The sequence below is a fragment of the Labrus mixtus genome, chromosome 5 (genome assembly GCF_963584025.1).
Source record: "Labrus mixtus chromosome 5, fLabMix1.1, whole genome shotgun sequence".
NCBI classification, from domain to species: domain Eukaryota; kingdom Metazoa; phylum Chordata; class Actinopteri; order Labriformes; family Labridae; genus Labrus; species Labrus mixtus.
The window spans coordinates 3,461,684-3,473,977 of NC_083616.1; the positions used below are offsets into that span (position 1 = coordinate 3,461,684).

A 12,294-nucleotide genomic window follows, 5' to 3' on the forward strand; every position below is an offset into this window, starting at 1 on the left:
AAGTGAAGAAATCATTTGCATTTTCATTTCCTTAGGAAAGGAATGAGAAAACTCCTGCGCACTGTCTAACTTGCCATGGAACTAGCCATTATTTGGAACAGAAACTTATAAATAAATGTATTTTTGATTTAAATTTAGACTTTCGATATAGATCTTAATTTTGAGTCCTCAAATAATTTAGCTATGGACATTTATATGTTGCCATTCTCTTATGGTACTTTAAAGCAGATGGGCTTAGTGGAGATAGAAAGGGTAAATACATGTAATATATTTGCATCTGTGTGCACACAAACTTCAGCGCAAGACACTGAGAGGGGGGTTGCATGATTCTTTCTAAAGACATATATATATATGACAAATGACTTATTGTGTGTTAATGTTATATTTTACCCATTATTGTGAACATATTTCCAAAAAAGTAGATAAAGATTGATTTTTCTTTCTGCTTCTGGCATTTTTTACAATATATTACGAAAATAATATTAGCCTATTAGCGTGCCTGGCTGTGTGCAACTGTAAATGTTTTAACCACCTCCATGGACAGTGTGGGTCCCCAGTCTCTGGTACCTTATTTTGGGGGTTCAGGCAGAAAAAATTGGGAAGCCTTGTTCTAGGCTATATCAGATAAAAAAGAGAATCATTTTAAATCACAGCAGAATTAAGAAGAGTAATTATTGGCAAATGTAGTCTGGTTTGGATTTCGTTCTGGCGGTTGCCAAGATTAAAAAACAAGAGAGCTTGTTGCCATGCCAAGGAAGGCCTCTACGTGTCATGTGGCCTTACATCCAAAGGGTGGCAGTGTTTCACTACCGCACTCTGTGCATCACGAGGGAAGAAACATCAAGCAACATAAAAGCTTTCAGCCAATTGGTCACATCAGGCTCTAATCAAAGGCAAGCCACTTGGGGAGAAAAGCTTATCTGGGTAATTTAGGAATCCCAAAGGACTCTAAGATACCAGCATGTCAGGAATACTGCACTTAAGGTGAGATTCTACAGTCGCTGCCACAAGCAAAGACCAAGCAGAGATACATCTGGAATGACAAAATACAAGAATATTTCCACATCATAAAAGCATTTTAATAATTGCAGAATTTAAAGTTGTATCGGCTTTTGATATACAGCTATTCCTATTTTAATAGAGACATTTCAGTCTCTATAATCGACCCTGTCTGCTGCTGGTGAGAGAGAATATGCTGCACATAAAGGCACATGCATGAGGGTAACAGCACTCATGTCAGTGTGTTTTTCTGGTCAGGCTTTTAAAGGGAAAAGGGTGCACACACCGTGTCGTCTCCCAGTGAACGCACATCCGACACTCACCGGTTTAAGTTGAGTTTCTGGGCTAAGAGTTGCCAGTCCTTGCCCTTGGCTTTGGCAGTGTCGAAGGTGGCACAAATCTTCTGGCGGATGGACAGGGGGATTTTGAAGGCCGTGGGCCCAGTCTCGGACGTGACGGTGCAGTCTTTTTGCTGAAGAAGAAAAGGAACTGACTCCTTTTCAGTCTGCATGCAGGAAACAAAAAATCAGTTCAGGGTCTGATAGGATTTAAAAAAAAGACCCTGTTAATTGTTTTAAACAGCCCAGAGAGTCTGAAGTAAAATGCAGCCAGGTATGATTAACATTTTACAACATTAGGACATCCAATACATAGAAATAAGGAAGTGAATCAGCTTCCAGCTTGTATATTTGTGTTAATATCTGTTATTTATTGTCTGATTTACCCCCTATTTACATACATACATTACATATCACCATTCATAAAAAGAGCAAAGAAGTGGATATAACAGTAAAACTAGACTGCCCTTAAATCAACAAAACACTGACATGTCACTGAGCTGTCAATACAAGGTGGAAAAAAATGAATATTAAAAAAGGCAGAATTTGGAAACATCTCTTCTGTATGTTCTCCCTTCACCAAGTTGTGGAAATGTACATGGTGTCAGATGTAACAGTCAGAATATCGTTGTAGTACCACATAGTGCCACAAGGATGTGCCCTCCTGTTGGAGCAGAGAAGCAGCTGCAGTGGATGGGTCATCTCACTACACTTCAGGACTGAACAGTCTTGAGGTCCTTCTGTTCCCACAGCCACCGGGCTAAACAACCCCTCAGCCAGTGGCAGGGACATGTGACCTGGGTGATTGGTATCACCTCTCGCCCCTTTCCCTCTCTCTTTCTCTCGTCCACAGCATCCCCCACTCCACTCTCTCAAGCAATCTCAGAACAGATCAGCTGTTGTGTAATAATGGTTAAGCTTCTAGGGTTAATAGCCAATTTATGAAGGCTTGGGCCAGTTGATATCACAGCCAAGACTTACCTCTCAATGGCCATTTTACACAGTCCAACAAGCTACTTGAGATGCAAGAATGAGGTTGGATTGAAGAGACAAGACATCATCCAAGACATGCTGGCTATTTGCCCTCTTATAAAGAAAGCATCTGAGCTAAGCGTTGCGCAATAGACCATGAATTAAATACTTTTTATTCAACAAAGTGGCACACTAGAATTTCTCATCTGTCTGCACTTGTTTTAGGTTAAATGTGTGTCTTGTGTAAGTGATTAACATAATATCATACCCTCGACTGAGAGGATGAAACATTTCTTTCTGCATCTACACCAGGAAGCAGTTCTAAGAAGGTAGAAAGGCCATGGTAGGCGTGGGCCTTCATGCTATACGGCATGAGCCTGGGCTAAGATAGACAAAGTGAGAGACAGTGAAAATGGACTTGAGCTTGTATGGCCATTTTCTAGTCTTCTGACTACTCAAAGCACTTTTACACCACAGGTCACACCTACACATTCACACACTGATGGTAGAGGCTGCTGAGTAAAGAGGAGGATAGGATAATACTTTATTGATCCCCAGAGGGGAAATTCGGGACAGAATTACAGAATCGGGACAGAATTAATACAGAGTCCATCTGTATTAACTCATCCATTCATACACATTCACACACTGATGGTAGAGGCTGCTGAGTAAAGAGTCCATCAGTATTAACTCATCCATTCATACACATTCACACACTGATGGTAGAGGCTGCTGAGTAAAGAGTCCATCAGAATTAACTCATCCATTCATACACATTCATACACTGCTGCCAAAGTCAAAGGAGCAATTTAAGTGTCTTGGCCAAGGAGCTAGGGATTGAACCCTGACTCTCTGGTTGAGAGAACACCAGCTCTCCCACTTCACAGCTCAGTGATGTACTAATGAACGCAATGGGCTGTGGGACTACTACAAAGAACCTATGGCACACCTGCTGATTATCCAACCTGTTTGCAAAAGGCACTACAAAACAGTGCCATCCATCCATCCATCAATCCATCCCTCAGTCCTTCCATCGGTCTATACATCCATCTGCCCACCCCTCCATCCATCTATTTGCCCTTCCATCTGTCTATCCATCCATCCCTTCGTCCATCCATCCTTCATCTGTCTATCCATCCATACATCCATCCAACCCTCTTTCCATCCCTCCATCCATCCATCCGTCCATCCATCCGCCCTTCCATCTGCCTATCTGTCTATCCATCCATCCCTTCGTCCATCCATCCTTCCATCTGTCTATCCATCCATCCCTTCGTCCATCCATCTTTCCATCTGTCTATCCATCTGTCTATCCATCCATCCAACCCTCTTTCCATCCATCCCTCTACCCTTCCATCTGTCTATCCATCCATCCCTTTGTCCATCCATCCTTCCATCTGTCTATCCATCCATCCATCCATCCCTCCATCCATCCATCTGTCTATCCATCCATCCATCCATCCCTCCATCCCTTCATCCATCCATCCTTCCATCTGTCTATCCATCCATCCCTTTGTCCATCCATCCTTCCATCTGCCCTTCCATCTGTCTATCATCCATCCATCCACCCTTCTATCTGTCTTTCCATCCATCCATCTGCCCTTCCAACCCTCCATCCATCCGTCCGTCCGTCCGTCCATCCACCCTTCCATCTGTCTATCCATCCGTCCATCCATCCATCCCTCCGTCCATCCACTCCAAAAGAGCTATATTGCTACTTTTAATGAAAGAGATATGGCTCTATTTATTTTATTGATTCTTCCTATCTAAATATATATCTATATATGTATATATGTATATATATATATATATATATATATATATATCTATATATGTATATATGTATATATATGTATATATATATATATATATATATATATATATATATATATATATAAAGGTAGGGAAAACAGAAACCCTTAAAGGTATGGACATTATGATTTCACCTGACTGTAATACCAAATAATGTTGGTGGCTTTGAGGTAGAACAAGCACATTTCTAGATGGTTGTGAAAAAGCAGTTGGGTGAAATCGACAAGTGGCACTCTCCTCTGCTTTAACAAGAACTGTCAAGGTGCTACTGAGTGAGGATTTCTTATTCCTAGAGGATTTGTTCAGTGGCTGACAGAAGACTGTTGTTAAACTGGGCAGCTCCCAGATGTTATGTAATGTGAATGCGATGCAGGCTATTTGCTGTAACACATTTACTCCTTGGCTGATAAAGGTTCAAAATATGTACAGAAAAAAGAGGTGAAGAGCTGAATCTCTGCTGTCAGTGTCAAACACAAATCTCTAAAGTAACAAAGAAAATAAGAGTGCTCTCAGTCTATTAATACACAGTGCTAGCTCAGGAGAGCTTCTGTCAGTAGACACCCTCCAGGAAGGTTACACAAAGGTTGAGCACCAACATGAAACATTCTCCACCCCCACCCAAACCCTCCTCTGCAGCAAAAAAAAAAAAGCCTCACCTCAGCCACAGCCGTGTAGACCTGCAGAATCTGCTCTTGGCCTTTTACCTGGCGCACGCTGATTTTGCAGGAGAGCTGGGCTGTGGCAGGGCTGTATCTCTCCAGAGAGAAGGCACAGTGCAGGGGCTGCTGGTTGCTGCACCACACTTGGGGGAAGGAGAACTCCTGAGGAGGCAGAAGAACAAGGGGAAGTTCAGAAACTTAGCACAGTAATGTTCACATACTCTCTGCATGTGATCATGGTTAGCCTGATTGTCTCATAGCTAAAGAAGCTAGCATACCTTGTACTGTAAGCTAAGTCGGTAGAAATATGTGGAAGAGCGGGAAGACTTTCTTTCATGTATAATACATTTCCAGGAAACACAGCAGAGGAAACATCCTGACCTCTGCTAGACATTTCAAATAATTTCATCAGCCCAAACTAAGAACCTTTGGATGACCTCATTATCTTACTAACTTTATTAGTACTTTTTATTTTATACTTTTTTGTCTCTGTTTGAGGATTACCAGCAGCAACCAACAATTGGGCTCAAGACTACACTGTAACAAACACTGCATTAAGAAATGCTTTTCACTGATCATAACATCATTTCTGAGACCGTATTTTGGATGGTTTAGACACAACCTTCTACTAGTTATGATGAACCTCATGACTGTGGTGCAACCAAACAATGACACAAATGAGAAGACCCCTGTGAGCTAGTTCAGGCACACAACCCGAGCTCCACTGATTTCACACATGGCATGACTCATTATCCACAAGCACCTGACAACACCTCCTTTTAATTAGCGGTCTATTTAAGATGACAGATTTCCAGTCTCTCCCTCTGCTCTCTCATTGCCAGCTCTGACCTGCACCAGTACCACAGTCTTACTTTCAGAATGGCCTGAAGGTGAGGCATGCCCAGGTAGAGGTTTCACTAGTAGGCCTATATTACCTCATTTAGATGCTGGGCTTTTGGGGAATGACCTGAAGGGCGAGGCACGCCTAGACTCACACATAATGACTGTAGTGTCAGGCTCCGTATTTGTGTATTTTTGGGGGGGATGGTTAAGATATTAAATCAACATTCCTCACATTTCTGCATGGTTATATGCGAGGAGTGATGGAGGCAGAGCATAGACACCAAACACAAAATGTTCTGCTTGTATGAATGAACTCAAAGCTACACCTTGCTTTGACATTCACCCTTGTTAATCGGATATCAAATGTATAGCAGTTAAGTGTGGCGTTTATACTTGCTAAAATGAGCAATATGTAAATATGGACTGAATGAAATGATGAAGTGACCTTACTGTATGATCAGACATTAAGGAAACATGCTATGTTGAAGTGCTGGCTTCTCTGACAACAATGCAGCAGCCAGTATGTCCTCCTTCTAACTTTAGATTCTGCTCCTGAATGATCTGGATCAACCCAGTCTCATGTCAAAATGTGTAATACCTATGTTGGTCCACAGCGCAAAACGTAGTAGTTTCACAATAAGGGCTCTAAAATTGTGACATGCCTACGTTTCCTTTTGCCTATTCTTTTGTATAGGCATACCTCAGGTCATGTTGACTGCCCAGTTTTCCCCTGGCGAAAAAAAAACATGGCGGACATCCCTTCTATTTTCGGCGGAAAATGCAATATTTTAAGATAGTTTGAGGCTTAAGTGTCGTTTTGATAACCTTTCTGGTGACAAATGTACATTGTATCTTCATAATCTTTGTTCGGTTTATGTTTATGATCTTTAGTTTGTTCGTTTCTACAAAGATTCTTCCAGGTCTCGGTGGAGAAACGTTGGGATATTACGTTTTCTACTGTTGCTATGGTGGTAGCTATGGACGCTATCAACAACGAACCGGAAGGAAGTGGACGTTCGGTTCGTGGCTCTTAAAACAGGTTACATCAGACCCTAGACATCAAACTAATCTCCTATACAATAAATAATGATTTCTGTTACATTTTTATGGATGTCTTTCATTACAACCAAATTTAATAAAAAGATTGGAACAGATCGATGCATATTAACAACATTATAAACTATAACATGTAACAATACATAAAGACAATACTGTACAGTTTGTGTGATTTATATGATTTCATAATTTTAATTTAACAAAATAATCCTGACAGATTAGATTAATACCAGAAAATGTAATCAATAAAGTAAACGGCCAGCGATAAGAACTACAAACGGGCGCATGACACTGACATCAAATAATGACGTATTGATAATCGTCACTTGTGAGCAACCTCTTTATTAGATCTTTCAGGGGGTATTTACAGATGTTTTTTAAGGTTGGTTGCAAAAACACATTTTAAATCTGTGTTAACCAAAGATCCCATTCCAGGAATCTAAGCAAAAACCCATTCAAAAAGCCCATTATGCTATGGTCTGCCAGTGTACTGCTGACATGCGCAATCGTGCAGTCACGCCCACTGTCAGTTTAAAGGCCGAGGGCGCGTTCACTATCAATTCAACCCAAGGGCATGTTTGAAGGCTTATACCTCAGCAACAAAAGGGGCTACAGACATGGGAATAACTGTTTTAGAGGTCTTAGAACAAAGTATCATGTGAGGGTAGTCAGCTCACCAAAACAACAGGGGGAGCTGCTATATATGGTTAAAATACATTTTAACAAATGTATCAATTATTTTTTAAATATCTGATAACATAAATGTGTTAACCATCCAATTAAATTCCCCTGTGTACCCTCAATTAAATATATATTACTTCTTAGGTAAGGGAAACACAGATTTGTCTAAAAGACTACAATTCCTCAGAGTCAAGTCATCCAGCTTGATACTAAATTCCAAAATAAGGTTGTAACTAGGATTATAAAAGGCTTACAAAAGATATATTCACTGAATATGTCATGGATCTCATGTGGCTGAAGTATTTATTGCATAGTACATATATGATCTATGTTAAAATAAAGTACATATATCAGTTAATTTAGGATATTTTGACTGTTATTCTAGAAACGGGAATTTTGGTAGTTGTGCACAGAGGGAACATAATTGGGGTTGTAAAAAATGTATATCTACCCACTATATCAAATATTTACTAAAGCCGAATGGGTTTTGTAAAATAATCTAGACTATATATATTGTAAAAAAAGTGGTCAAATCAAACCTGTTTTAAAAGATAGTATTAATCTGTCAGGATTATTTAGTTAAATAAAATCATATAAATCACACATGAACTGTACAGTATTGTCTTTATGTATCAAGGATTGTTACATTTTATAGTTTATAATGTTGCTAATATGCATCGATCTGTTCCAATCGTTTTATTAAATTTGGTTGTAATGAAAGACATCCAAAAAAATGTAACAGAAATCATTATTTATTGCATAGGAGTTTAGTTTGATGTCTAGGGTCTGATGTAACCCGTTTTAAGAGCCGCGAACCGAATGTCCACTTCCTTCCGGTTCATTGTTAATAGTGTCCATAGCAACCACCATAGCAACAGTAGAAAACGTACCATTCCAACGTTTTTTCTGGCGAGACCTGAAAGAATGAATAAACGATATCATTCGCAATGGATTGTGGGATGGGTAGTTTCTTGACTCCGGACGAAAATTATGTACACAGTCTTGAACCTATACCTTTGTTTCCGTTTTTAACGCCGTTTTGGTGCTGAATTGAATGTACTATAGAGTGTTGGGGTAGCTTGTTGTCTTGGTCCCAGGCGCCAATCTCTTGATATAAGGATTTTGTGAAAAATCAATGGAGGATTTGAATGGGAAAATGTAATTCCGGAACCAGAGCAGCCGAAAAAAGAGCCGCGAACCGAACGTCCACTTCCTTCCGGTTCGTTGTTGATAGCGTCCATAGCAACAATAGAAAATGTAACAGTCCAACGTTTCTCTAGCAAGTCCTGAAAGAATCTTCGTAGAAACGAACAAACTAAAGATCATAAACATGAACCGAACGAAGATTATGAAGATACAATGTACATTTGTCACCAGAAAGGTTATCAAAACGACACTTAAGCCTCAAACTATCTTAAAATATTGCATTTTCCGCCGAAAATAGAAGGGATGTCGTCCATGTTTTTTTGGGGGTTCAGCATCTTTCCCAAAGATACTTCAACATTTGACTAAAGCTGGGGCTCCAACTCCCAACCTTCCAGTTAATAACGCAAATACACATCAAGTTTATCTCCCTTTTCTGTTGAAAGTGAACCCTGATAGGTTCAATCAGAAACACCAGTCTTAAGTTTCTTGAGGCATAAAGCAGTATGTAGCTAAATAGCACTTTGAAACCCAACTCCTGTTGTTGTTGAGTATATGGTAAATTACTACCATGCTTACCTGACATGTGGTAAAGGGTTTTATGCTCCACAGGAACTGGGGAACATCCTGAATGGAAACCTGGAGGCTGAAGGTGTTCGCTTTGAAAGGCAACATCTTTGGCTCCTCAAGGAGCTGGCCCCCTCTGGTCTTCTCTGCCACCACCACTCCCTGAAGAAAAAGGAAAAAGGTACAATGAAAGACAGGAAGAAATTGAAAAAAAAAAAATGAAGGTCAGACGCACAAGAGTGTGGAAAATAATAGTGAGGAAACCAAAAATAAGGTCAGGGAAAAGAGAGGTTAGTGAGAGGACTGTGAACAAAACGCAGAGAAATCACAAATGCTTTTCTTTCCTTTGAAGATCACTTCCATTGAATAGGAACATGGACTTCAATTTACATCGCTCTTATGGTCTTCTGACTACTTAAAGATGCTTTTACGTTACATATAATATTCACCAATTCACAACACATTCACACACCCCCAGACCACCAGGGGGCCCCTGAGGACTGACAAATGAATGGCCCAATTTGTGCAAATTTTGCAATGACAGAAGGAAACCTCCCATAGGGCACCCCGTCTGACAGGACTCACTACCCCGCTAAGCGTTGGATTATTATTGCTGTGAAAAACTAAGTTTGTCAATGAAAGTCAACAAAGAAAATGAAGAGGAACTATCTGTCTATAAGAGAGGAAACAAGCGTCGGGACACTGGCAGACATAATGGTGAGGAACGCTGGTTTGAGGGCCCCACGGATACATGTTTGTCTAGGGCCCCTCAGACTCTAGAATCTCCCCGCCATGTCTCAAGACCACATACTGAGTCATATTCTAAAATGTTAGCAAAGACACAGAGAGCCAAGAAATGCCGCCAGGTTTCAGCTGAACTAATCCGACAACACATGCTCACTATCACATCACATTATGCAGCGTTACCATGACGCACTGAAAGTTGATTTACATGCTAACTAGATTTCTGTGTCTGAGGCCAAACGTCAATCTCCCAAATAAAATGTGTTCAAGGTATTCATCCGTCATCATTGTTCTCTGAGTCTGAGTGGCTAGGTTCTGTGTCTGTCCTTAACTTATTTCAGTGATAAAGGACAAACAGGGAACAGAGCTGTGACTCATGCTGGACCTCAGTGATTGATTGTAACCCAGTGTCCTGTATTTGTGTCTATGCTTCATTATGTATGCATGTTTTATGTGTTTGAAGAAAAGTGGTCCTGTGTGGCATACAAATACAACAGAAAAGAAGCTGAACGACGAAGACCTTTAACTGAGTGGTCAGAAAACACTTAATATATTGACTCCTCCCACTGAGCATGCAGGTAGCTTACAACTGTCACAATGCCTCCTTTAAGAGAACTTATTTAAACATGTGTGTTGACTGTGCTATATGCTGATATGGTGCATGACACATTATTTATTATTTATGTATGGTGGGTAATGTTTCACTGCTTCAGAAGGTTTGTAATTTAGAAAGAAATAATTACAAAGTTGTTAAGTTTTTTTGTCTTTTTTGGAGTCTGTGTGATCAGGGAATGAACAACGTTATGCTTCAGGTTGCTGCTGCTGTTGCCACCTTAATGATTTTCCAGGCAGATTAGAGACTTTAAGAGCCCTCAAGCGACACTAATTCTTGAACTACAGGCAGAGCTTAATTCCTCTTCCTTAAAGAGGGCTGTGAATATCTCTCAGTCAATGTGCTCTAACGTTGCTGTGGCAATCTGGACTCACTGTGTGGACTGAGAAGGAGAGCAGCACATCTGGCACACCTGGGCACAGTCATTGACAAGAACCTGAATCAAGACCAGAACACAACTGACAATCTGCAAAAAAGTCCTGCACAGACTGAATACTTTCAGCACAGACTGAATACTTTCAGCACAGACTGAATACTCTTAATGTGGACAAGATGCTGATGGTTTTACTCTACCGATCTTTTATTAAGTCTATTTTTTAATCTTTTGTTTTATCTCACAGTACCATAACCTTTCAGTGCATGACAAAAATCGTCAGTCCAGTATCGATAAAAAACAGCCAGTAAAATAATCTGCACACAGCAGCTTTCCCTGTCAGATATCTGGAACAGACTATAATTGTGAGAAAAGAAAAGTCGATTTGTGACCAGCTCTTATTTTCCTCTCTAGGAGGACTTCATTGGTCTCCCTTCTGGTTGGACGTACAGACTGCCCAGGACAAATGTTCCTAATGCAGTTAATGCACATAATCTTTAAACCTCGACTACACTTTCCAGCAGCACTTTATTTATATCGCGACCATTCCAGGGGAACTTTTAACAAACAGTTACATTTTCCTTTTCTTGGTTGTATTCAACATGTTGTGTTGTTTACTTTTGTTCTTTGCAGACAAAGGGGAATACATATTTCCCATCAATCAAACACACGTCTTTACACCGCATTACATGTGGTAAAACTTTGAGAGCTTTGACCTGCAAAGTTACGACCATCCACTAACTGAGTGTGATTGATCATCACTTCCTGACATGCAATGGTTATGTGTGTGATCTACCCTTAAACTTTTAAACTCTCCATCCCTCCCTCTCTTTTATTCCGCTTGAAAATAAAGAGTTGTAAAGACTCACAGTTCCAAAGTCAGTACAAAAACTTAATCTTCTTAATTTAAGAGTTTCCATTCTATCATTATATCCCTGATAGTTGCTTGAGTATCTCAGGTGACTAAACTGTTCTCATGTCCATAAACACACAAAAAGATTATTTAAAGAAAACTTTACAGAAGCTAATAAAGCTAAAAACTTGATCCATAATAATGACATTCCCTGGTTATTCTTTACTGATAATATATCCACAATATCCAATAAAACCTTTGATAGCAGGTTACCATGCAGAAACATCTGGATGTCTTGCTTTTTATTCAAGTATGTGTATTTGCAGCTGGCACAGAAAAAATCTTTACTCCAAGTAGAGTTGAAATTCATGATGAACTCTTTCAAGAATACGATTCAGAAAATGTTACTTTTGGAGGATGAGAATTATAACCTTTCTTAACCAGTTAATCGATGGTGTTGCATTAAGCTCCTGTTGATAAAGAATCCAGTCTGTGATAGAGTCAGAGCTCTAAAAAACACACAGCAGAGACAGGGTGCTAACAGAGAGGAGCCCAGGGGATGCAGGAGAGTCTGGCATCTGCAAAGCAAACTGGGAATTTATTAACCAAATCCAGAATACATTTCCAAAGTCAGCCGCTGC

General features: G+C 40.1%; 1 protein-coding gene across 1 annotated transcript in view; it reads right to left on the reverse strand.

Annotated features, from left to right (window-relative positions):
• unc5db (unc-5 netrin receptor Db) overlaps window positions 1-12,294 on the reverse strand; it is a 147,087-nt gene that overhangs the window by 1,879 nt on the left and 132,914 nt on the right. The window contains exons 13-15 of the mRNA XM_061037359.1: window positions 9,083-9,232; window positions 4,778-4,942; window positions 1,323-1,504 (exon numbers count right to left, since the gene is read on the reverse strand). Coding sequence (XP_060893342.1) covers window positions 1,323-1,504; window positions 4,778-4,942; window positions 9,083-9,232 — 497 coding nt within the window. The remainder of the gene's footprint in view (window positions 1-1,322; window positions 1,505-4,777; window positions 4,943-9,082; window positions 9,233-12,294) is intronic.